The sequence below is a fragment of the Tinamus guttatus genome, unplaced genomic scaffold (assembly GCF_059628265.1).
Source record: "Tinamus guttatus ecotype Peru unplaced genomic scaffold, ASM5962826v1 Tinamus_guttatus_pri_ptg000259l, whole genome shotgun sequence".
Taxonomy (NCBI): Eukaryota; Metazoa; Chordata; class Aves; order Tinamiformes; family Tinamidae; genus Tinamus; species Tinamus guttatus.
The window spans coordinates 1,104,594-1,130,734 of NW_028288793.1; the positions used below are offsets into that span (position 1 = coordinate 1,104,594).

A 26,141-nucleotide genomic window follows, 5' to 3' on the forward strand; every position below is an offset into this window, starting at 1 on the left:
GCTCGCGAGAGCCGCCGCGCGCCGCCATTGGCTGCGCCCCCCCCGCGCGCGGCCAATCAGGGCGCCGCGGCGCCCCCACGCGGGGGGCGGGCCGCGCCGCGCCCGCGCCGCTGACGTCAGCCCCGGTATTTGCATGCGATTTGCATGGCGGGCGCGGCCCCGCAGCCATGGCGGCGGCGAGGGCCCGGGCCGGGCTCCTCCGCGGCGGCGACAAGAAGTGCTGTGAGTACCGGCGGCAGCGGGACGGGGCTGCCGCGCGCGTGGGCTGCGCAACACTCAACTGCCTGTGTTTTTAAAGCTTATATCTGTATGTTCTTGCTATAGACTTCTTACTTTTTATATATGTGTGCGCGTGTGTGTGTAGAATACGTTTATTTTTAACCGGGATAAGGCTGCTCCTGCTCCCGCCCCTGAAAAGAGGGTAATTTACCTCATGAGCAACCCCCAAGACCTGTCCCTTCCTGCGGGACGGGTGTCACAACTGCCTCCGCGGAGACCGGTGCTGGTGATGCTGCCTGCGTGCAGGATGCTGTCCCTATCCGTATGCTTTTTGCGTTTTTTTGTGTGTAAAAGTGCCCCTTTTTCCCCATTCTGACCCTGAAAAGGTGCTTCTGTGCTGCCCAAACCCTCCTGTTTTGTGTGTCGTCTTGTCCTTGCACCTGACCTCCCCGGGGGACCATCCTCCCCCTCAAGAACCTCTCCGGTAACGGCCGTTTTCTCTCTGCGTTCGCCGAGGACGTGGCCACCCCATTAAGTACATTTGTCTTAAAGCCCTTGACAGCTCCTGTAAATATTTTCCGTGCTAAAAGGCGGGTAATGGCCCCGGCCGTGCCCGGCTTCCTTAACCGGCACCTGGCGACCGCGGAGCGGCCGTTAATGACCCGGAGTGGCCGTTAATGACCCGGAGCGGCACCGGGCGTCGCTAACGACCCCTCTCTCCTCAGCATGGGCCTCCTACATGACCAATTCCCCCACTCTCATCGTGATGATCGGGCTGCCCGCCCGCGGCAAGACCTACATGTCCAAGAAGCTCACGCGCTACCTCAACTGGATCGGCGTCCCCACCAAAGGTGCGCGCGGCGGGACGGAACGGGCGGGCTCCCGGGGCACAGCGGGGTTTTTGTGTGAAATACCCTCAGTCTCATCTCTTCTTTCCTTCTGTGTGTGTCCCTGCCCAGTTTTTAACCTAGGAGTGTATCGCCGCGAGGCAGTGAAGTCTTACAAGTCCTACGATTTCTTCAGGCATGATAACAAAGAAGCCATGGAAATCCGCAAGTGAGTCTGTGCCGGAGGGCCTCACCTGTTGTCCACAGTGTGGTTATTCCAAGTTTTCTTTTAATTAATGTATCTGAGCAGCACACGCTGATGGTTACTACGATGGGAGTAGATGGTGCAGCCTGTGCAGTAACCCTGCTATAAGTGGTGTGTGCATTTTAGCACAGGGAGGCCTTTATTTCAGGAGAAACCAAATGGTGCAAAGAGCACAAATGCCCAAAGATGAATAAAATATGAAGTAGATGAGATGCAGTTTGCTTGTGGTCTTATTAACTCACCAGATGGGAAGCCTAGGTTCATTTTGTTCTCATCCAGTGTTAGCATAAGGGAACCCAAAGCTAGGCCTATGCAAAGAGTCTCCGACTACAGAAATGCTGGAAGTGCTCTTAAACAGCAGCAAGGGCATGGAAAATGTGAATTTGAACAGGACTTAGCCTTGCAGAGCCTCCATGGCTGTTGGAAAAATGTGGGGGAGGGACAGAGAGGGAGAAAAGATACTGAAATCTTTCCCCGTCTTAGTGCCAGGGCAGCAGTTTGGAACATGTGAGTGCCAACATGCCCGTTTCTCTCTGCAGACGCTGTGCCTTGGTGGCTCTGAAAGATGTGAAGGCTTATCTCCTGGAGGAGTGCGGGCAGATAGCTGTAAGACTTCTGGACTAGACCTCAAAACTGTACAGGGGATTTGGGACTGATTTAAAAGCCTTAGACAAAAATGCTCATTGCTGCCTATTTACTTTCTGGTAGGTGTTTGATGCAACCAACACAACTAGAGAAAGGCGGGATCTGATCTTAAATTTTGCGAAAGAAAATGCTTTTAAGGTAACTGTCTTCTATTTAATTTGTAGTCAGAACTGATGCACTGGGTTCCCCTGAAGTATTTCGCTTATGCACTTTGCTTTGGTGCATGCAGTAAGAGATTTGGGTTGTTATTCCTGTAAAACTTAGTTTCTCTTCTTTCAGAATTGACTTTAATTTCAACCAAGAGCCCTTAAATTGCAAGGGTTCTGAGGAACATTGGATTTTCTTTCTAAGGAGATTGTTAACTATCATAAGCTGCATTGAAAGAAGGGGAAAAATGATTTGGGGGCAGAGCACACTAAATTCCTCCTCAGAGTAATTTTGTTGCTGTTTCTTTGTTATTTGGGAGCTGTATTGACTTTACTGCTCTCAAGTAATAACTCGTGAGAGTTCCCAGTTCTCTGAAGTACCTTTATTTGCCTTTTCTGTAGGTGTTTTTTGTGGAGTCCGTTTGTGATGATCCAGAAGTCATTGCTGCCAATATCCTGGTAGGTGCAGTTCTCAGGTTCAGCTGACAGTATCCTACTGTGGGGAATTTGATGATTTTTTTGTGGAGATTCACTGTATAGGAATGTCTGCAAATCGCTGGTAGGTAGAGATACACCTAACTCCAGGAGGGTTTGAATCCCAGTCTATGTTTTACTGCATGTGCCTTTGTTTCTGTTGGGCTCTTCTCTGACTCTTATTCGAAATATCCTTTCTGCTTCTGGGTTACAACCCTGCATGGTTGTAATGTCCCAGTTTGTCAGCTTGGTGGCCCTCCCGTGAAGAGAAACCAAAGGCCAAAGCTCTGTGGTTGTCACTTTGCTGCTCTTGTCCCCTGCGAAGCCCAGGGAAAGGAATATCCATTTCTAACAATGTGTGCAGTCTAGTATAAGAGCCTTGGTTTTAGGCTTCATCTAGCATATAAGCAGTTAACATTTATAGGTTTAAAAAAACCAGAGGTGCAGTTATTTGCGTAAGAACTTGGAGATGAAGTGAAGCCATGAAATGTTTGACCTTGAAGCGTGTTTCTGTTGTCATAGGAAGATATGCAGTACGTGGCTTGCAGGGGAGAAATAAAAGACAAGTCAGCTGTGTTTGTACCCGGGGCCAAGTGCCACAGCATGCCCTTTAGAATTGCCTTTTGTGTCCTTGCCAGGAGCAGGTTTTTCACAGGGCAGTGTTCAACAATGATTTTTTGTTTCAGAACAGCGTATTGTTATTCAGCATTGCTTTTGCTCATGTAAAGTTTGTTTAACTTTTACAAAGTGTCATTGTCTGTTGCTCAGGAAGTGAAAGTCTCCAGTCCAGATTACCCAGAGAGAAACAGAGAGAATGTGATGGACGATTTCCTGAAGAGGATAGAGTGCTACAAAGTTACTTACCAGCCTCTCGATCCTGACGAGTATGACAGGTAAGAAGCGACGTCCTTGAGTGGGTTTTGTCCTGGCTCATGCATTTGTGTGCAGGAGGGCTGCTTTGCTTTGTCACGTTTGTTCTCTGGCTCACGATGGTGTGCTGAAGCCTCAGCTTTCCCAAAGGGGTTCGTGGGAAGATGATACCCTCAGGTATCAAGGATTTTTTGCTGGTGTATTGCAGCGTAACAGAGCTCCTTGCTTAAACACGGCAGTTCAGTGCCCCCTCTGTCTGCCAAAGCTACCAAGTGGTAGTGCTGATGCCTTTATTACAGGGTAAATAGCTAGATTGCACCTGCATATGCACATACTTCAGTTTTAAATCCAGTCGTGTGGGTGTTCTTATTTTATGTTGACTCCAGAGATCTTTCCTTCATTAAAGTGATCAATGTGGGACAGCGGTTCCTAGTAAACAAAGTCCAGGATTACATCCAGAGTAAAATCGTCTATTACCTAATGAACATTCATGTCCAGCCACGTACCATCTACCTCTGCCGACACGGTGAGAGCGAATATAATCTTGTCGGCAAGATTGGTGGGGATTCTGGTCTGTCACCACGAGGGAAGCAGGTATGTTTTGGGCAAGAGCCAGATTGCTGTATTTTTAACATGTCTTGTGGGCGCAGACAGAACCTGGCTTGGAGCTGGCTTTTTGTGAGGGTGTAGGTACAATCCTGTGGAGGTTGTTCTCACCAGCAGAGATCAGCCAGCCTTTCAACCTGAGCCATTCAAATAATGCTACTTAATCACTCCTGCTATCTCCTGACCTCCTCTAACTTTTTCTAGTTTGCTCAGGCACTTAAGATGTTCATCGAAGAGCAGGAAATTGTTGATCTGAAGGTTTGGACAAGCCAGCTGAAAAGGACAATTCAGACAGCTGAGTCTTTGGGGGTCACTTATGAGCAGTGGAAGATCCTGAATGAGATTGATGCTGTGAGTAAAGAGGCTGGGTGGGGAGGAGGCTTAGAAATATCAGTTGGAGTCTTTGAGTTTTCTAGATCAAAATATAATTTTAAAAAACACTGTAATAAGCCTAATGATTTCCTGATCATCAGTCAGGCTTTATTACCTGGATGTAAGGTGACACACAGTGCTCAAATTCCATGTCTGTGTCATTCCTGACGCTTCTGTCACATAAACAACCACTTGGATTTTTCCTGTTGTTATTGTCTTGCATCTGTCAAAATAAACTTTGTTGTAACAAGCTCCACTTCCTTCAGGGCGTGTGTGAAGAAATGACCTATGCGGAAATTGAAGCCAAGTATCCAGAGGAGTTTGCCTTGAGGGATCAGGAGAAATATCTTTATCGCTATCCTGGAGGAGAGGTGAAGATGCTTAGAAATAATAAGAAAACAGGATGTGTAGAATGTAGATTTTTAATTGACTTTTTGACTTAATTCCTCCCTTGAGAAATTGTCGAAAATATTAGGGTCCACAGTTCTGGTTTAGAAGAGAGGTGTTTTGCTTTGCGTTCAGTGCTGTGTAGAAGACACCACTCACTCATGGTAACAAAGACTCCCTTAACACTTCCGTCTAGTACAGAGGGGTTTCTGTGTGGGTCTCATCAGCTGGCCAAGGCAGGGCTTGTCACTGTGAAAAACAGTTTTGGGAAGGAAATGATTGTGGGTGGGGTATGGAGTCATTTCTGGTTTTACTTCACAAACCCTTTTAAGTGTATAATTTAGTATTTTATTTGTTTTCCTTGCTGCATTCATTAAAAGTTGAGTAATCTGAATCTTCCTGTAATCTGAGGGTTTCCAACATGAAATCTTGCTTAGTGCTGTTTGTTTTGCTTTTCCTGTATTTACTGAATGAGCCGTGAATTCTGCATTATAATATTTTAACTGATGTTTTCCTGAATGTTATGTTAAGTGCTGCTTCTGTTTTGAGACTCTGTTTATGAACCCTTGAAAAACCCCTGTGTTTTGTTTTCCAGTCCTACCAGGACTTGGTCCAGCGCCTGGAGCCAGTAATTATGGAGCTAGAACGTCAGGGCAACGTCCTCGTTATCTCCCACCAGGCGGTTATGAGGTGCCTCTTGGCTTATTTTCTAGACAAGAGTGCAGGTACGAAAATAAACACGTGGTGTTGGGGGCTGGTTTATTTCTAGAACTCTTGGGAGGGTGGCTTGTAGTGACTGTTTTGATTTTGATGAAGGGAAAGCTGCCTTTTTTTTAAAAAAAAAAATGCAATCTCCCTCTCTCTCCCCAAAGAAACCCTGTATTTTCACCATTGCCTTTTAGCTACATGTGATGCTTTGCAAGAAGCTCTCTTTCCAAGGTCACTGAAATATAGTGGAAAAGAACAGTTCAAGTCCTTTCCAAACATAACCTGCTGCTTTTCCACATGACCATTTTCTGAAACTGTTTCTGGAACAGTTTCAAACAATAGAATTTACATCATCTTTATAGGATTCCTTCTCCTTCCCTTTTATTATTTAAAAGAAAACATTTTCTGATATGCCAGTAGTCTGTGAGGCTTGGCAATAGGCCTACATATTTGAGAAATGCTATCAGTGGATGGTACTGTGTTTCTAGCACAAGATAGAGCAAATTTCTGTTATAGAGCAAAATGATAGAGCAAATTTCTTTCATACAGGATGCTATACTGTTTCCAATACAATATGCCATCCTGCATAAAAAAAACTTGTTCTGTTTTTATGCTCTACAAAGCAAATAGCTAAATAACTCCCAAGTGCTGTAGCCATCTGTGATCACAGAGGATGGAAACAGGGCACTGGGCAATGAGCTTGTATATATTAAATTAAATATTTGTTATTTGAAATATGAAGAGACTCCAGTCATGCCGCTTGTCACAGTTGAAGCATGTGATGCATCTGCTTGAGCCTGATGAAACTACTCAGGGACTTGAGTTTGATCCGTGCCTTAGGCCATAGCAGAGCCTAGTGGAAACTCAGTCTCACTCCTGTAATTTTCCGTGCTCTCTTGATGGTATGCAGTGTTTAACTCCTGCTTTTGTCCTAGATGAGCTACCCTATCTGAAGTGTCCTCTTCATACCATTTTCAAACTCACTCCAGTTGCATATGGTAAATATTTTCTTTTTCTGATTTATCTGGGTATATGTGAATCTGATAGGCAGGTTTGTATGTACATGCAGAAGGAAAAGGCCTTGCTCTAAATAATTATTTATTAGTTTAGTTTTTAAAAATCTAACAGGTTAATTTATGCTCACTTTGAGCTGTTTTGACAGTTTTTTTTAATAATTATGAAAAAATACATTTCCTCCTGTAACTTTTCTTTTCCTTTTGGTAAAGGTTGCAAAGTGGAAACAGTTAACCTGAATGTTGAAGCAGTAAACACCCACCGTGACAAACCTTCTTTGAATTCAGTAAGTCTTTCTACCAAATCTGGGCTTTCATTTCAGGCTATTTCAAAATCTTTGCCTTCAGAAATAATTAAAACTCTAAAATATTCACTGTGGGTTTTAAATCCCTTATTAAAATGCTGACTTCTTTCTAGGAACCAGGAAGATAGCTTTACAAATATTGTCAGCAAAATTAGAGCTAATTATGTATTGAATTTACTTAATTTGCTCCCAAACCAGAAGGAGGCTTTTAAAACACAGAATAGTCAAAGTGAACTCACTTTCATTAGGATGCGTATTTTAAATTCAGGATCTTGTTCTCATTTCTTAATGAAATCCTTGCTGCTGATGCTTATTATTTGTATTAGAAACATGATAATCTCAAAGATGTCACAATATCAGAAGTGAGTTTTTTCTAGTTATCTTAATGGGCTTTCTCTTGTTTGTGAAGTCCTCAGTAGCATTAGGGAGAGCTCTGAGGCCATTCCAATCCTTCAGGTATGTTTTCTTCTTGGTGGCTTTTATCAGTGTTTGTAGCTGTCAGGGCAAGGTCGTTGCTGGGTCTGTTTTATGTAGAGAGTTAAAAGTGCAAGACTCCTTCGTCAGTTAATTTAACAGGACACAATTAAGTTGTTTGTAGTTATTGAAGGGAGCTACAGATACTTTTCCTTGACCTTTGTCTCTTCAGATTTTTTTTTTTCCTCTGAAGACCAGGTAAAGCTAAGTTACCTATCAAAATGTAGGGAGCCAGAGTAGTTTTAAATCAAATTTACCTTCCTTCAACTATGAATCTTATAGTAGTGGCTGTTTTTGACTTTGACTAGAGGCATTATGCTAGTTTTATATATAAAGCACCGTCTCCTTGAGTGCTTGGATAAACAACCTTCTTACCTTGTTCAGTAAAGGACATAAATATGTGCTAAATCTGTAGAAGTTGCTACTATTTTTGCAAATGTAGTTTTGTTTTGCAGGGACAAGTCTCTCATAGCAACTGCAGGCATAAGGGGTGCTATTTAGCAGTTGCCTGCAATTAGGCTGCCCTAATTAAAGGCCATGAATCAACCTTATACTGTGCTTGCTTACAGTAAAGGTTGTAAGTGCAAATGCATCATATTTTAAGTCTTTCTGGTACACTTCTGCTTTTAGCTGCTTTTCATCATTGTAGGGGTTTTATAAAGAGCTCCAAAGGTGAAAAGAATTCTTTGCTAATTGCTTTTGTTAGTTCTTTTTGCCTCCCAGCTTGAGCAAAATAGCGCTGATAGTCCCAAATACCAACAGAATCATAAACAGTGGATGGGAAAATCTACACGAGAGCTGGTAGGCTTATAAAGCTGAGCATTGGCTGGCCACAAAATGTTAAATGAAGATATTCAGCGAGATTTCTGTGGCTAGTGTCATTTTGGTGGCTTCTAGTTAAGGTATTTATTGCTTTGCTACTTCTGATTCCCTTGTTGAAATCCTTAATGCTTGCTCAGAGAGGGCAGAAGCAGTTTCTGTGGTTTCTGGCTTCCTTGGGCAACACACGGCTGCTTTGGGAATAAATACAAATATGGGAAAGTTTACTTTTTTCTTCTAAATTCCTTGTAAAAATAAGTAAGCAAAAAAAAAAAAACCCCAAGGGAAGTAAAACTGCTAAAAATGCACTCTGGGTGCACTCTGTAGGCTCTGCTAAGCCATCAGTGTGGTCATTTCCCGTTGCTCGCTGTGTCTCTGGGCAGCTCTGAGGAGGTGGTTGGTGCTGCTGTTGATGGCACAGAGCTGCCACCACCCGGAGGTTTAGCACGAAATCAGCCTCTCAGTAAAGCTTTTGCTATGGGCTTTGCTGACCCATAGCTTCTTCTGCTCCTGTGCATAGAGGATTGTAGAAAATCTAGAAGGACTAGAAAATCTGGAGGACTCTAGACGTTGTGAGCTTTGGTTTGGTGCCTGTTGGTCTGGATTCAACAGCTCTGCAAGCCCTGGCAGGTGGAAGATAGCAGAAATATGCAGGTGTGCAATATGATTTGAAGCTGTGGTTCCGCTTTTCATTCCTTGTGATATCCTCCATTTTCAATCAGAACAACCTTCCCAAGAGCCAAACCCCTGTAAGGATGAGAAGAAACAGCTTTACGCCGCTGGCCAGTGCGGACACAATAAAGCGCCCAAGAAATTCCAGTGTTGGGAGCAGGCCTCTCCATCTGCTGGGGTCTCTCCTATTCCTGGAAGCTCAAGATGGGGCAGATCAGCCATGGCTACAAGTCAGTGCCTGAGTGGTAACTTGCCTGTTCCCCCTTCCCACAGCTGCTCCCCACTAACCCTTCATGTCACTGTCCCACAGTCACCAGTGGACGTGTTTGAAACGTGAGCAGATCCCTCCTTAGTGTCTTGTGCACTGTCCCTGTTCCCCCTGGAAAATCATTCCAGATTACAGGCTCCGTGGTAGAAACTGGGCTCCATGCAGGTGAGTTTGCCTCCACATAATAGGGTTTCTCAGAAGGCTGGTTAACTCTAAGTAATACTTTGCTTTCCAGCTAGAGCTTGTTTAGAAAGGGTTATAGATGCCCTGCTTGTCCAAATTCCATAAAATGAGTGCAGCCAAGAGTTCCACTAGCCTGAACACAAGTGGTTAGGGAGTATTTGTGTTCATAATTTTGCTGGTGTAAAACGAAAAACAGGTTCTTGATCTCAGTTGCCTGTTGAACAATTAATTTGGGCTCTTGATGTTCAGGTTAAAATTAAAAATTAAAGCTGCTTTGCTTTTGACACTTTGAGTTCCTTTTAGCCTAAATGCACATAGATTCCCCATCCATTTTGTCTGTGAAGGTCTGCTTGTATGAAATTGTTTTTCTTGCTAAATTGGAAGCTTTTCTGTGTCTCCTTTCAGCCCCTTCTGTCAAGGGTGGTGCTGAGGAGCCCGTTCTAGCAGAACAAGGTGCCCTGGTTCCCAGGGCGAGAGATGCTGCTGCTCTTGCCTGCTCACTGTGGCAGAGGAGAGACCACAGAGCGGGCTGGCGATGGCTTTTTGTCATGCGAGACAGCTCGGAGTCATGTGAGGGAATTGGAGGTGGCCTGGCTGGGTTCCTCATGCGTTTGTTCCTCTCTTTAGACACAGCTATCATCGCTGAAGTGATTCTTTCCACAGCTCAGGGTTGAAATCAGGGTGTCCTGGGCTTGATGGAAGCTGCTGTAGCAAGACAGGAGACCTCGATTTGGACTTTCACACTGTTTCTTGCCTGTGGCATCAATGCAACTCAATGCAGCAAAAATCTTCCTTTTAGTAGGGCAGCCTAGTAGGGCTTTCTTGTAAGGGGTCTTATTTATAGTTTTAATTTTGGTCATTTTATGCTGTAATATCTTCCAAGGCATTTATTAAGCCTTGCTGTTCTTTCTCCATGCTAGCAGGTGTAGTGGTCAGGCAGTAACAGAAGGGACCATGGAGCAGAGGTGAACGTTGCTGCTGTGTTCATGTTTGGCGAAGATAAGCATTGAAGCCTAGATAGCCTCAAAATCCCAGGGCTTCAGCAGGAACTAAGTCACAGACAGAGCTTCTGACCTTTGCAGTAGGTGCAAATTTGGCCCATAACTCTTTATTTAGCAGAGAAGAACCTCACCTCACAGTGCTGAATATTCTTAATTTGTGTGGCACTGTGCTCTCAGGAGGTCATTAACCCAACCTATAACCAGGACTGTGCATGTGTACACAACCTGGTAGGAAGCTGGAAACAAAAGAAATTCACAAAAATGTGCTATATTGGCAGGGGGAAGGCTTAGAAATATTTTTTTCCCTTTAAAACATCCTGTTTACTCATGAGCATTCATTAGGCTGCTTTTCAGCCCAAGAACTGCAGAAAGGGTTAGGTCCACAGCAGTGTGAGGGGTGTGTGTGGGGTGGAGGTCTGTGCACGATCAGCGCTTCCAGCTTCTTAAACTTTCAACAGGTCCTTTGTTTCCTTAAGTTGCACAGCCTCAAAACAGAGATCCCCTGCTACCCAAACTGCTCATTGGTTGTAATTACATTTGCAATTGTAATGCTTTAGCATTTAAAACTTTGAAATTTAGGCGTATTTAAAAATCTGCTCTTTTCGAGTCGCTGGCCGGTAGGGAATTGTGCAGTTTTGACAGCTCTCACCTGAATGGAGCCGTTGAGCCGAGGGTGCCGGCAGAAGCTGCCCGTGAGACCGAAGTCACCGTTGTCTCAGCGGGAAGTTTCCGTGACTTGTATCAGTGCTCCCTGGTCCAAGTCTGTGGCGATCACTCCCTGGGGTGAAATCCTTGGGGTTGTTTCACTTCTTTCCTCCCTTGCATCGGTGTTTTTGCTGTTTTTCAATCTTGGTTGATCTTGGTATGAGCTATCTTGTGCTGTTTCTTTTTTCTTTGCAGCCTCAAGTGGGAAATGCTTGCCTGTGAGTACCACTGAAAGCAGCCTGTATGTACTGCCTCTGTTTTGTTCCAATGAGTAGGAATTCTCTTGATTAAACTTGCTTGGAAACTCCACTGGGGGAAGACAGTTTAATGCACGAAGCAGTCTTTTGCTATATAATCCTGTCATTAAAAGGGCTCTTAATAGGTGAGGAATCTTTAATGAGGCCTGAGACCCATTCCGGTGTGTAGTATTTGTGTTGGCTGTTTGCAGAAGAGTGCATTTCGCCCCAGACTTGCACAGTCCCTGCACCAAGAGACTAACATTGGAAGCCCTAAATTCTCTCACGGAGTTAACTCACAGACTGCCTTGCTACTCAGACATGCTGAAAACTCAGAAACCTCAGAGTTTTATACCACAGGACGTGACATTTGTGTGTAGCCAAGGGATGACGGCTGTAGCTCGTCCTTGACCTCAGGCCCAGTCCCCCTGCGGGTCTGCTGCTGCTGTTGGGGTGCAGCCTGCCCCAGGACTCGGCTGCTCTGCATTGGCACAGTTACTGCAGCCAGTAACCAGCTCATGTGCCACCAGCTCCGGGTCCTGGGAAGGTCTCCTACCTGCTTGGCTCTTCTCTGCCCAGACCTGGGATGTGGTGATATCTGTCACAGGGATTTTGCAAGGACCGTTCATTCATAGCCTGCATGGGAGTGCTGCTGTCAGTGCTCGGTTTCTGGTGACTTTAAGGCTCACTGAGGGACTCTAGCACCATGGAAGGAGGTTTTCAGAACCTTGTTGTATGGACAGCATGTTCTGAACGTGACTTTGTGAATGAAGCTTGTGTTAGTGGCAGTGTCATCACACCTCCTTGCTGTCACATCCTCAGAGGGGGTGAGGTGTGTGGGGCTGAGCCTCTCACCCTGCAGAGAGAACCCTGAATTCTGTTCCCTTCTCTGCAGGGAGCCTGCAAGCGTCACCTGTGAGACCCCAGTTTCTGTGTCAGCCTCTGAGTGAGGCCCTCAAATAGGAGGCTCTTGGTGCCCTGCGCAGGGCCAGGAAGTCCCCCCTGCTTCACGATGCTCCTCCGTCCCTCCCAAGCCACCTGGAGGCCTCCTCCTGCTCCAGTGCCTGGGGCAGTGGCTGTTGCAGGTGGCCCTGAGCCCCCTGCTAAATTTGCCCCGTGTCTCAGCTCTTGCAGCGCGGCGCTGTTGAAGCTCCTGTCCCACAGAATTGGGACGTTACCCCTGCAGGCGCCGCGTGTGCGGGGCTGGCTGTGCTCCCTGGAACATCCCTGTGCTGAGCTGCGTGGTGCAGCTCTCTGCACGCCTCTCCTGGTGTATACGACCCTGCAGTGTGTGTGCTGTGTATATGGCCCCTGCCCTGTATGTGCCTGCTCGCCCGTGCCGTGCTTGCTCTGCCTGCGTTGGTGATAACGTATCTAGATTGTACTGCTCTCCAAAGCCTTTCCGTCCTGGAAGGCTTTGTGCATTTCATCTGCTCTGCTGTGAATGTTAGTCTTCTGATAACCTTGGGGTACACGTGGAAGGTGTCCGGTGCCCGTGGAGCTGTCGCGGAGTGAAGCCTGTCTCCGTTCAGGAATGGTTGACTCCATGCCTGGAAAGCTCTTCTGCCTGCAACGCCGCGACTGCTGCACTGAAGGGATGGCCTTGGCCTTGCCTGGGTGTATTCTGAGGTGAAACAACCCCTTCCCTGCGAAGGGCACAGGTATGAGGGTGTTCACACTGCCCAGGTGAATCCCCAGGTGAGATCTTGCTGGCAAAGCACTTGGCTCTGCGCCCCTGCTCGCCTCTGACTCGGGGCTTTGGGCAAATGATCCAACCTTTAAATGCTCTGCCTTCCAATTCAAAGGTAGAACTGCATTTAAATCCTTACAGTTAGAACAATTGCTCACTTGATTTAGGAAAATTAGAGTTTCATTATGGAGACTCCTGTTATTTCACTCAAATGCAGGATGCAAAAAACTTGGAATGCCAAAACTCCTGCAAGATCCTGCAGTTTTAGGATATGACTAGTATCTTTTTTCAAGCAAAGAAGGGTGCAACTTTGTATTGAAATAATGGAAGTAAAATTTCTCAGCAGGTAATGTTCCTCCAGGTCTGAGAAGCTTTCACCTCAATGTGTTTGGCAATCTGGAACTTCAAATTTTGAATTTCGTTACCCTTTGTTCTTGAAGGGAAGCATTTCCAATGCCTGATCAATACAACCCCACTCTTTCTACAGAGCTAGTGTTTGCACATATTTCTTAAGATAAACTGCGGCCCTAAATTCATGTCTTTTGGTCTCTGGTTTGTGACGGCGTTTTCAATAATGTTGCAGAGAAGTTTTAATAACGTGACGGAGCGGCGTGACTGCCCTGCCGGAGCTGCAGGAGCGCCCGTGCCGCGCTCGCGTGTTCCAGCGCGTCTCGTGTGCTCAGATGGCGGCTTTGCACAGTGTAGAAAAAGCTCTTGTCAAAAACGGCACCTTTCTCCATTGGTTTCAAAGGCTTTAACGCTGACAATGAGGGGAAAAGGAGGCAGAGTGTGGGATGGGATGCCCGTGGTCACTGCTGATGTATAGTTGCCCCTTGGTTTAGAGGGAAGGTCCAGGAGTCACCCCCAGGCTGAGGAGCGCAGCCCTGCTTACCCCTCCGCGTTGCCTTTGTGCTCTGAACCAGCAGAAACTGTAGAGAAATGAGTGTATATGCCAGCCTTGAAACTCCCTCTGCCGAGCCTGCACTCGAGTGTTTATTTCCCTGTGTTTAAGAAAATAAGAAGTTCCTGGTAAGTGCGCAGATAAGCAAAGGGAGCTTGGTCCAACTTCCTTGATGCCAGTACAGACTCCCCCCTTTTAGTGATGTTTTGCTTGAGAAACTATCAAATGAGCAGCTATTATAAATCACTTCTTTCTGATGGCAGTTTCTCTTTTTTTTTTTTTTTCTTTGTGTCAGATGAGTTGTTGGGAAATCTGTTTAGATTTTTCAATCAGAACCAAAAAACATATATGGTTTGAAAGCTTCCTGTATGTTCAAGTCTTGATGCCTCTTAATCCTCAGCAAACTGAGGTGTGAGCTGTGTTTTCTTTGTTGCAAATACAGGGATGGGCATTACTGTAACAAGGCAACTTGCACACACTGATTTAGTTGGCAGTTTGCTGTCCCCAAAGTGCTGCAGCAGAGCACAGTGGTCCTCAACACCTCAGACCCCTTTCCAGTATTTTCTGTGCTTAGGCTATAAGACCATTGAATGAACTACAACTGCTTTAGAAAATCCTGGCTGTCAAATTTTAAATTTTAAGATTGTGTATCTGTAAATATGTGATTTATTTTTACTGACTAATGAATGCATTCTTGTTTTTTGGAGCATCAGTGAGGCAATGGAAAGAATTTAATCACAAAATGGAGTATTTTGTGTGCCTAATATGCAAACTGGTTACTGTAATGTTTCTTACCTATGTCTTAGAAGTGTATTTTCTTGTGGAGAAGATGAATAAAACTAATGCGAATAACAACTCTGCTTCCTTATTGTCTGCCTCTTTGAGATACTCTAATAAACCTTATTCTGTTTGGACTCAGGTGTAAGACTGGAGCAAAACCCTCCCTTTCTGAGGTTTTACCAGAGGTTAAAGAATGATGCAAGGTAGTAAAACAAGTCAGACTTTTGTCTGAAAGTGCCAAGTTTGAGTCTGTCTCAAACTGACAAGAAAACTGCCTGCAAATAAGGATCAAAGATTTCGGCAAGAAATGATTTGTTCAGACAGAAGTAAATAATAATTTCTCATCTTATCTTAAGCCAATTGTTAGTAAAACAGTTAAGTGAGGTTGTTTGGGCTCTCCTCCAGGCAGCTGCTAGGAAGTGACTGTTTCTGTGGCTGTCTGGTACTAAGCTCGAGCATTGCTGCCAGTGTGGATTTGAATAACTTATCATTTCTTGATTTTTACTTTTCTTTTTTGCCTTGTTATAATCTGTGCCACTTATTTTTGCTTGTAGAGGATGGCTGGTTTAACGGTGTAGAGGTTTCTGCTTTCATCCTGAACACGGCTGCGATTTGCACAGATATCCTCCTGGGCAGAAAATCTCCTTGGACTTGTGTGCCCTGTGACTCCTGGAGCCAGCGTCCCCCGCAGCCGCCGTCCCCAGCCACCTGAAGCACAGTGAGCCATTCGGCACTTCGGCCAGTAACGGTGTTTGAAATACATTTTAAAGCTGTTCTGTGATTATTTTTGTCTTTTTTAATGCTGTCTGTCAATGGATTGAAGAAAATTTATTATGAAGATTTGAAGTTGTTTTAACAAGTGCGTGCACGCATTGGGCAGCAGGCCGTGTGTGTGCTCTAATGTATTCCTGTTTTTATTTAATTCTTGCTGTCGTTCAAGTTCACGCACAGTTAGTCAGTGTTATTTAACTATTGAAATAAGTCCAGATATCCCTTCTTTTTCTTTTTCTTTGATTTGAATCTCCAGATCTGGGCATGTTCTTATGTTTTGGGAAGGGAATCTAGGAAAATCAGCTAATCTTTATGAAATTTATCATGCTGAGGAGCAAAAGGGAATAAATGCTCTTTTGTAGAGATAGCCTAGTTACCAGTGCTGTTCAAATCCTGCTCTGTTTTAAGCCTCATCCTATTGCTTGTTTTCCTAGGGTTTTGGAGAACCTTTTCCATGTCTTAAAACAGACACTTGTCCCACTCTGTTCTATAGCGTGTCATACGAGCTCCTAGATTGTATATTTACCATCTTGTTCTACCTACTTTACCCAAAACCTCTGAAAATAAGTGTGGATGTGTGTGCCCACATGCTCCTCTGTGCAGATCTGCAACCACAGGGCTTAACTTGGGTTGCAGAGAGAAGTTGAGTAACATCCCTTGTGAAACGTATTTTCTATCTGTCAACTTATTTTTCATTTCAGAAGTTATTGAGGGTTGTGGTATGTGAATGAGCTGAAAAGAGAGAAAATACCCGTTACCTTGGGATCTCAATTTCTTGAAAATGAGTGATTTAGAAGGCTGCCTTTCATACAATTTAAGCTGCTCTGGTCCATAGCACGTAGATAGTGCCCATGCACAGCTGTGGGTTAGACAGCACCCCAACTTTTATAGCTTTCCCCCATGAATCTTAACTCATGTTTAGGTAAACTCCATTTTTTCTCACTCCAACTATTATCCTTTTACTAAAGGCAAAATTGTCACAGCTGTTGTCCTAAAGTTGAGAAATGGGGGTTTAGGTACCTAAATAGGAGACCAGTTTTTATTATGAGTTTTATACCTGTCTCCAGTGACTTGAGCAGGATTTACAGGAACCCCAGAATTTCTGGGATCAAAATGGCTTGTTTTAACTGGGTAACCAAATGTTGGACGTGCCTGAAGTAGGTGTGTAGGCTTGAAAAATGCAAACCAGGAAGTCCAAAGCAAAGAGGAGTCTCTTTTTGCCTCTGCTGCCAAGGAGTCCTGTTGGGAGCCTGAGGTTTTCCGCGGAATTTCAAGAGCTCAGACCCAATTGTTTTAATCCCTCCCAGTATTTTAACTCGGTAATGCTGTAAATAGAGAGGAGCTTAATGGTATGTTGGTCTTAAGCAACTGCTGTGCAGAGAGCTGACACTTGCAATGGGTGAGAGAGTTTGATTTTTATTATTTTTGCTAGTTCTGTTCTGCGTGATCTTGCTGCCGAAACGCAGGTTTGTTGCTGCCTTCTGCCAAGGCAGCATCGTCAGCTCTTTGTTTTCAATTTTACCTCGCTCAGGAATAAGCCGGAAAAAGGGAAGGAAAAAATATTGTGAAGGAAGAGATTCCTAGTCTGTTCCCTGTCACTTTTCGAATGATCCTCTAAACGCCTGAACTCTCCCCTGAGCAGATTTCTGCTTCTGGCAATAAATCCTCTATGCAGGAAAGGCAAATAGAAATGTACCCTAAGTTATTTACGCACAATACGCTGTAATAACTTTATACATAACGCTAAGGAGTCGATTATATTTGTGTCATTGAGTCGTTAATGTTTATAACAAAACAAATATATATTTTTACATGCCAGAATTCATGAATGTGGCTGCTAATATGTTGGCAGGCCTAATTTTTTAATCCCTTCTGCAACAGAAACTTTGGATTTGCCTTCAATCCCGTATTCCTAGCCAGCAGCTACTTGCTTGGGCAGAGCCTTATTGGCAGGGACGGAGCCTGTGTCCCCGTCTGCAGGAGTCAGAGTTTGTGCCCTGGGCTTTGGTTGAAGCTGAAATACCATTCTGGCCTTTATTTTGACTTCCAAAGGGTGCAGTTGTGTCTGTCAAGCACAACACGGTGGTGCTCTGTCCTCTGCAGCGATCCTGGGCTCCTCGTGGGATGCGGCTGGCTAATAAATACACCCGATGCTGGGGCTGGGATTGGCAAAGCCACAGAGGGCACAGGTCTCCCCTGCCCGAAACCCGCCAGCCGCTGTTCTGTGCCAGGTAGTTCCTTGAAATCACATGACTCCCATGGCATCCTTCCTGCAAATACTCCAGGATCAACACGGCTTGCACAATTTACCTGAACTGAAAGGTTAGAGAAGAGGCCTGCGCTTTTGGTTATGCCAGGTTGGCTTCCTCTGCAGAGCAGATGGGTCCGTCCCAAAGCTCCACGGGGAGCTGTGGAATGGTGTGAGGAGCCGTGCTCGGTTAGCGCTGCGCGAGAGGAGGATCCCCCTTCCCTCCCTCGTGTGCTCCGCGGCCGTGGCAGTGCCCCAAGCGCTGCCCTCCGGCAGCCCATCCGTCGGGATGCGCCCTCAGCCCCTGCCCTGCCGGCGCGGCGCCTCGGGGCTGGTGGCCGGGTCACCTTTAGACGTCACAGCTGCTATTTCTGTGTCACTTTTCCCCTTCCAGTCATCTAGCCATCCCTCAGCTTGTCCTCGCGTCCTTTCCCCTCCTGTCTTGTGCAGTTACCGGCATCGGGAGCGCAGCACAGCCGTCCCCAGGCTCCCACCGTGGGGACAGCCTCGAGAGAGGTGTCACCTGCATCCTTGCAGCAAACGCCTGTGCGTGAAGGGGACGGGAGCTTCCCATCCCCAATGGGATGTGCTTCCCAAAATTGCTTGGGAAGAGCCGAGTGCTGCAGGTGCCCGACTGCTGCGTGTCCAGCTGTTGCGCTCTCTCTGTTGGGTAGCAAACACTGTTATTAAACTGCATCTCTGCTGAATGTTTGGTGAGATGGATGTTCCGTTGGAGTTTTGCTACCTTATGGCTTTCTGATGTTTTTTGTTGATTAAATAATACGGTGTGTGCAGACTCGTCTTGCTATATGTTGTGTACTCTTGGCACTTACGCACAAATATCTCCTGACCTTTTATTTGCAATAAAAAGGTTTTTAAAAAATCCTGCTTCGCTGTTGTTTTCCATCAGTGTCTGCTATAACTAACTGTATGGTTTACTGGCTTTGTAGGATAATTGTCTTTGAATGTGTGGGGTCTATGGAAAGTATTGAGAGGAAGAGGGTCAGCAGTGGAGGAGAGACCTCTCTGACCTCAGGAGTTTTACAGCAATGGTTAGGAAATGACCAGGTTGGAGCCACTACTCCATTCCCCTTCCCTAAATCTGCTTTAAGGGTGTTAGAATTGGAGCTATTGGAAATCAGGGCTTCCTGTGGAGCTGTTAAGAACACCTTTCTCCTAAAAACAAAACCTTTCTAAAATGCGTTCCAAGAAAGGCAACCGGCACTTTGAACCTCCAGCCGTGATTCCCAGCACGTGGGACCAACTCGTGCAGTTCTCAACCGCGTTGTTCCGCCGGGTTCGGGTCGGAAGAGCCGCGCGTGCCCCCGCGTTGCGCTGCAAGCAGCCGTGCAAACTCCTTCCACAGGTGGCTCAGGGCACTGACTGTGACAAAGCAGCAGTTTGGCAGACCTTAAAACTACTTTACTGCCTTTCTTTGCTAGACAAGAAGGGACTCGGCGGCCACAGCCTAAAGAGACGATGCAGAAACTTCGTGTGTCAGTGGAAACCCCTTGTCCTGTTTCTCGCTTGCCCCGTTGCAGGCTGTGGCTTTGGGAGGGCTCGGGGGTGTTTGCGGCTGGCAAAGCGGGACGTGGGTTTTTGTGCAGCTGTTTCCCTGCTTTGTTCCAGGCTGGTGCTCGCAGTAGCTGCAGCCGCTTTGCAGTCATTAACCCTCCTGGGAGGCAAGGTGCCCATAGGGAAGCTTGTTTTTTCTTTTCAGCACAAAGAAAATCAGACATTGTAGTGAGTCATCTGGAGAAGAAGAAATAAACCAAGGAGAAGGGTCTGTGCTTGTGTTTGAGATTAACTGGATTCCTGAAAATACGGATGGGGGTCACTGCCTCTTCTGAGCAAGCCCGAACTCGTGGTGCGAAATACGGCCGCCTGTTGCACGGTGTTCTGCAAAGCGAGAACCAAATCTATCTCATTGCTTGTTGGCTTGGGTTCAGCTGAGCTTTAGCAGGATAAGATGAGGTAATTTTTCTCTTTTTTTTTGTAAGAACCCATTAGATTTGGCAGGATAAAGCAATACCTCCTGTAAACAAGATCTGGAGGTAAAAAGGCCATGGTTGTTTTTTGGTGTTAATTCAAGCCTGCACTTGGCTGTGTGGCTTGATTTAGAGCATGAGGGTAGATGGTTGAGAGTTCTGCAAAAGCTCTCATGGCTGGAGGAGAAACTAACAGAAGGAGCGAGGTTTGGGAAGAGCTTTTGGGTGCAGTTCAAGAGGGAGAAGGTGTCGCTGGCCTCGTGGGCAAGGTCTTGGGTGTTGAGTGACATTCCAGGGGGGCACAGCCACCTCGAGCAGGTCCACACAGTGCCCAGGGTGCAACAACCACCTCGAGCAGGTCCATGTAGTGCCCAGGATGGGACAACCACCCCATGCAGGTCCATGCAGTGCCCAGGGTGGCACAGCCACCTCGGGGAGGACCACGCAGTGCCCAGGATGGAACAACCACCTCGAGCAGCTCCACGCAGTGCCCTCGGGTGTATCTTGGGGCACAACACTGTCTCCCTTCCCGTTGCTCGCTGTCGGAACAGGCAGGAACAGTCTTGCTCAGCCAAGCTCCAGCTTGTTTTACATGCATATCATCTCAGGAAAGAATTGGCAACTCGGAAAACAAACAGTTTCAACATCTGCTTGGATTGAATTCCATTTTCTAATGTTTTGTAGGCTGAGCGAACTGCTTCCTTGCTCAGCGGAGGAGTTAATAATTTATAGGCAAACTGTCAAAATTCTCGATTCTGCAGAACTCGAGCGCGTGTGGTCTGAGCCTTTGAGCCGTTCTGAGGGCGTGGGCGTCTCCCAGCTCCTCCTTGCCTGGCCGTAGGGTGCTCAGACGAGGGAAGTCATCACTTTGTCCTGCAGGAACCAACCACACGGGACCTGTGTGTCCTGCTGGTAGCCCCGCAGGTAAGACGGGAGCTGCAGGCACCGGTGCCTTTGGTGCTGCTCTGCTCTTGCAGCGCTAGCAGGAGAAAAGTAACGGAGCAGCAAGAAGAGCTGGGCTTAGGACAGGTAGGGGGGAAAAAGGGAGAATGCTGCAGCAGGAAGGGGTGTTTAACCCTGCCTTCCTTCCGCTTTTACTTACTAATTTCTCATTAGACTCATCATTGGGCAAAGCTTCAAAACAGACTGTTTTGTTTCCAGAAGCAAGGTAGGTATGTAACAGTAAGAGGATTTAGGCTCATAAAATGGGATTCTGGATAACTGAAAGCCAGAGATGAGTTTTTTTGTTGGTCTCTAGAGGAACCAGGTTAGTTCAAATCGTATTTATATCACTTTCTGAAATGGAATTTAATCTCCTAAATGTTGTCTTTGCTTTATAGCTTGACTCTGGTTGGTATTTGCAGAGCTACTGTACAGGTGTTACATAGTTGTGGCTCTAGCTGGGTATTTTTCACACAGACACATGCACAGCCTGCACATAGTGTTTTGCTGTATTGACTCCAGCTGGATTTCATGTGACTGTCAATTAGTTTCCAAGAAATTTGTTATTAAAACAAAATGTTTTATCCATGAGTTAAATTTCAGGGGATGCCTTCCAGATGGCATGGTGAAATTAATGTCTGGTCAGCTGGGAAGAACTGTGGGCAAGCTGTATAATGATTCCAAGTAAAACCTGTCCAACTACAACATACCTTGCATCCTGAGTGGAACTTTCATATTATTTTTTATATCTTATTTTCAAATTCTATTAAAAGCTACAGTCTCAAAAATGGGACTGATTAAGTACTTTTCATGAATTTTGCTCAAAATGTGCAGTCCTGCTTATGCTGTCTTTTCATTTCAGTTTGTGTGTGGGCTTTGAGGCAATCTTCCTTACCCAAATCCAGTCCTACCTCAGCAGATCAGGTCCTCTGGGGCACCTATTGGTGCTGTCACAGTTTATGCTGCAACAGCATCTGCAGGGTCCACCCATTCAGAACTAGAGGACGGAGACAAATGAAACCTGTTTGTGTGAGCTGTGTTTATCCTAAATATCCACTCAATGCTCTATCTCCTGATGTTTTTTACAGATATTTTGCCCAGGAGAAAAATGTGATAAGTTCTGCGAGACCTTCAGGCATGGGAGCTGGAATAAAGATGTCAGCGTTGCACAAGTATCGTGCCACCCTCTTTAGACTGTTACTTGCTGCTGGTCTTGTTGTTGCTGTCCAGAGTAAGTAAAGGTGAAAATAGAGCAATCCACCAGCAAAAAAAATAAGCTAAAAGACTTTGAACGCAACCTTTTTCCTGAAGTTCATATAATTCCATTTTCACAATCAGCATTTACCTTTTCCCTTTGTGTTTCTAGACTGTTCTAAACTTCTGTGATCAGAATCTCTCCTCCTTGTATTCAGCAGCTCTGGAGTTATAGCCAGTGAAGTGTCCTTTCCTGGACCTTCATAGGAAATCAGGCCTAAGCTATAAATGCTTTTCCTTGGGGAAAAAAAATATATATTTCTCTTCCTAGGTGACTGCGAGCCGCCGCCACGTTTCCCATCTGCAGAACTGAAAGAAGCTTTTCGTCACATTGCTAATTTTTCTGATGGTTTAGAGGTGGAATATACCTGTCGTCCAGGTTACATGAAAAATCTCCGTGTCAAAAGTACTTTGGTTTGTAAAAATAATAAGTGGAGAGGACCAGACGACATTTGTTTACGTGAGTGTGTTTGGGATTTACTTCTGATTTTATTCTTTCTTCAGTGATCCTGTCAGCTCATTTGTTTGAGCAGTATTAAAGTGATCATATGGGATGGTGGAAGACCAGTGGTGTAGCATGAAACACCAGTTATACTCCACCAAGTACCCAAAATGATGGCAACAGCTGAAACCTGCTTTGATGCTGCTTGTCTTTGATAACTGACTATATTGAAAAGCATTTTCTTCTGCTCTGACACTCTGTAAAATGCTTCTAGATCTTTCAGTAACAGATTCCTCTATTCCTCAACAGAGGAGGAATACTCTCTTTTTCTTCTACATTTTATTTTACTGGTTGTTTGAGAAAATAAAATAAGCACTAATGCCAGTCCTGTTGTCCTCCAGCAAGGCTATGCAGATATCCTCGAGAGCCAGCCAACGGCAGAATCCTGCTAGCAGAAAAATTCAGTCTGGGTTCAACAGCAACCTTCATCTGTGATCCTGGGTAAGCAATGAGCACTCAGAGGAACAACTTTGGGGACTTGAAGAAAATGTCTAGTCTAGTTTTCTGTAAAAGCAGAGACTGCAGACTCTGGAGGCTCTCCTCAAGCCCGTATGCATGACTTGCAGCATATTGTCTCTGTCTTCCAGTTTGTATTCAAAGGCTTGAAAGGACAGAGTTTTGGCACACTGCATAGGCCAGTTATGGGTCTGTGTGCTCACTACTACCGCAATCCAGAAACAAGATAAAATCTGCCCTGGTGGATTTTCTTAAGTCTTCTCCATTTAGATTAGAGAGACATGCAACAAACAAACAAAAACACCCTATAATTCTTCAGATATTTTGGATCTGTTGTCCAGTAAGACAGGGACATCTGTAATAGTACCTGTTTTTACAAGAAGTATGCGAGATAAAAGAATGATATCTCCCAGCATAAATGTTATGTGTCTCTAGCTATATTTTAGAATTAAAATGCTACGTGTCACAGATAAAAATTTTAGATAAAATCAATTTTCCTTGAATCCAAACACTTGTTCATTAAAAACATACAGTTTCATCAAAAAATCAGTGCATTACTGAAAAACAACATTCATGAAAGCTCCAATTATGCTAATATAGCAAAGATGAAGCCATATCGATGGCAGTGATATAGACAGTTTAGAACTGAGTTTGACATGTAGCTTTTCCCCTCCTATTTCACATAGGCACCGTCTGGTTGGAAATTCTGAAATTCAGTGTGTGATTAAAAATGGGTTTGTTACATGGGACAGGGAGATTCCGTTCTGTGAACGTAAGTAGAGTTCCTTAACTGGAGTATTATGCAAATGTTACTGAGGCTGGATAGAGAAATAACCACGTTATGCTGCTGACAGTCTTGGTAGTTCACTGCATGTGTGTTTGGGGGGTATGTATGTGTATATAAACCTTTTCCACATCCTTCTGTAGCAAATTTTACTCTCGGGAGTAGAACAGCTGCCTGTAAAATAGACATATCCCCAAACTGCAGCACTGCACGGTCATCTCTGCTGCGTGTGCAACTCTCCTGAGCCTTTAATTTCATGTGGCCAATGATTCTGGCACCTGATGTTTCAACTTCCTTTTCTTATCAGGTCTGTATGTGATTTAATTCCTTCTCTTCCTCCCTTGTTCTTCCCTTCCCTTTCCCATCCCTCTCTTCCTTAGCAATCCCATGCCCGCCCCCTCCGGATATCGCTAACGGAGAGTACAGTGGAACCATCAAAGGGGAGTTCAGTTATGGCACGACTGTCACTTACCGCTGTGACCCCGTCAGGAGAGGAGAGACCCCGTTCTCGCTCATCGGAGATGCCTCCATTCACTGCACGACCACAGACGACCTGAACGGGGTCTGGAGCAAACCTGCCCCCGAGTGCAAAGGTGACCACAGGACAGCACTCACACAGCGTCACCGAACGGCTGGGTTGGAAGGGACCTCTGGAGACCATCCAGTGCAGCCCCTGCTCCAGCAGGGACACCCAGGGACACCAGGGTGGCACCCAGGGGTTTGAAGATCTCCAGAGCAGGAGCCTCCACAGCCTCTCTGGGCAGCCCAGGCCAGGGCTCTGCACCCGCACAGGAAATAAGTTCTTCCTCGTATGGAGATGAAACTTCCTATGTTTCAACTCGTACCCATTGCCCCTTGTCCTGTCACTGGTCACCGCCAGTGGCAGTGCCACCAGTGGCAGCAGTCATACCTGCTGCCTTTGCTTTGTTCTTTTTATGCTTCTTTTTATGCCTTCATAAAATGCAAAATAAAAACTGCACTACAGGGTAAGGAACAGTTCAAAAATATCATGTTGGTTTGGTGCCCTGTGCTGTGCCTTTTCCCTCTTTTTGGTGATCATAGGTTACAGGATTATCTTTAATATTTTAATCTCTCATCTTACGTATAACTGCTGATTTCCTAATTCATGTTTTTCCCTGATCCAGTGGTTCGCTGTGAGCGACCAAATATTGACAATGGAATTGTGTTGAGCAGTTACAGACCGGAGTACACGTACAAAGACACCGTCATGTTTGACTGTAACCACCGCTACACCATGAATGGCAGCGACACATCAACGTGCACAGAAAACAGCGTTTGGGAGCCCCCCCTGCCAGTTTGTCAGCGAAGTAAGTGCTGTGGAATGAGTCCTGCTCTATGTTTTCCAGAATCTTTGCTTCCATTAAATTCCCACTGATTGGAGGAAGTGTTAGTTTAGGAAAGTAATGGCTCCAAAATCTCATATAGTGGATTTTTTGTACACTCTCCATTGCACAAAAGTGATTTTCGATCTCGTGTGTTTTGGCAGCACTCTGGAGGAAAAAAATTTAGGAATTCAGGCCATATAGACTAAAGCCTTGTCCCAGTCAAGCTGGTGAGGGTTTCTCGGTGGAATTCAAAGAGATAGAATTAATCTTTCTATATTTAATATTTTAAAATATGAAATGACCCATGAGGACAGAACTTCAAATAGTATCTACTACAAGTTATTACTTTAACACAGTAGTGTAAATTATTTAGTCTAAAATTTTCTTAGGTCCTTAATTTTCTTTTTATTATTCCTAGGTAGCTGTGATGACCCTCCTGATATATATAATGCTGTTAAAAGACACGTTGTTGGCAATTTATTTCCTGTTAAGACTGTAGTTACATATGAGTGTAACGTGGGCCATGAGTACAGCCCTGGAGAAAACACATGGAATATCGAATGTCTGCCGGATTTGACATGGACTGAAGTTTCACATTCTTGTGAAAGTAAGTTTCTAATCCTTTGGCTTAACTATCCTTGCAATTTGGCAAAACTTCTCTTGCAGGTGCCAGGAATAACAAGGCAGCTTGACTTATGGTCTACCTGGATCCCTGCATCTCCACATCAGTAAATTCTGGAATGTCTGGAAATGGCCTCTGTCTTAGGAATCTTCATTCTTTCATGTTAAATGAATCTGCTGTCGCCCAGATATCTTTGCCATGATTTCAAACTGCAGCTAAAGTTTGTTATTTCTAAGGAGTTCGTTGTCCAGCGCTGGATGTCAAATATGGAAAGCATATGCATGTATGGGGATTTAAAGAAAATAACTATGAGTATGGAGACCGCGTTCGAATTACATGTAATGATGGCTACACTTTCAAAGATCATGTCAGTGAGGTTGTGCTCGAGTGCACGACGAGTGGTGCGTGGGATCCTCAAGTACCCGAGTGCGTGCCAGGTGGGTAGGGTTGAAGGACATTGACTTAGTGACTGCTTGTTTTAGAATGCAAAAGTTTGGTCCACTCTGTACAGTGTAATTACCTGTTCCTTTTAGCAGAAAAAATGCATGCAATGCTGATTCAGTGTTTGGGGAGAGGGAGGAGTTTTGGTAGCTTGCAGGGGCTTGGAAGATGTCTAAAAACACTGAGAGTTTACTTACCTTGGATACTACCTTGTCCCGTCC

General features: G+C 45.3%; 2 protein-coding genes across 3 annotated transcripts in view; both read left to right on the forward strand.

Annotated features, from left to right (window-relative positions):
- The first annotated feature begins 133 nt into the window (after nt 1–133).
- PFKFB2 (6-phosphofructo-2-kinase/fructose-2,6-biphosphatase 2) lies at nt 134–15,210 on the forward strand. Of its 2 annotated transcripts, XM_088526914.1 has the most exons (15): nt 134–222; nt 945–1,070; nt 1,179–1,275; nt 1,851–1,917; nt 2,020–2,094; nt 2,505–2,561; nt 3,345–3,469; nt 3,833–4,040; nt 4,257–4,403; nt 4,691–4,795; nt 5,407–5,536; nt 6,455–6,517; nt 6,746–6,819; nt 8,853–9,032; nt 9,113–9,232. In XM_088526914.1, the coding sequence occupies exons 1-15, from the start codon at nt 168–170 to the stop codon at nt 9,137–9,139; spliced, it is 1,536 nt and encodes a 511-aa protein (XP_088383040.1). In that variant the 5' UTR covers nt 134–167; the 3' UTR covers nt 9,140–9,232. The 2 variants fall into 2 exon arrangements, with proteins under 2 accessions (XP_088383040.1, XP_088383041.1); XM_088526915.1 differs by lacking the exons at nt 8,853–9,032; nt 9,113–9,232 and adding an exon at nt 15,121–15,210.
- A 6,744-nt stretch (nt 15,211–21,954) lies between these two features.
- CR1 (complement C3b/C4b receptor 1 (Knops blood group)) overlaps nt 21,955–26,141 on the forward strand; it is a 59,195-nt gene continuing 55,008 nt past the window's right edge. Inside the window, 7 exon segments of the mRNA XM_088526927.1 lie at nt 21,955–22,229; nt 22,613–22,712; nt 23,414–23,499; nt 23,892–24,104; nt 24,657–24,839; nt 25,276–25,464; nt 25,716–25,916. Of these exon segments, the coding sequence (XP_088383053.1) occupies nt 21,998–22,229; nt 22,613–22,712; nt 23,414–23,499; nt 23,892–24,104; nt 24,657–24,839; nt 25,276–25,464; nt 25,716–25,916 (1,204 nt within the window). The 5' untranslated portion in view covers nt 21,955–21,997.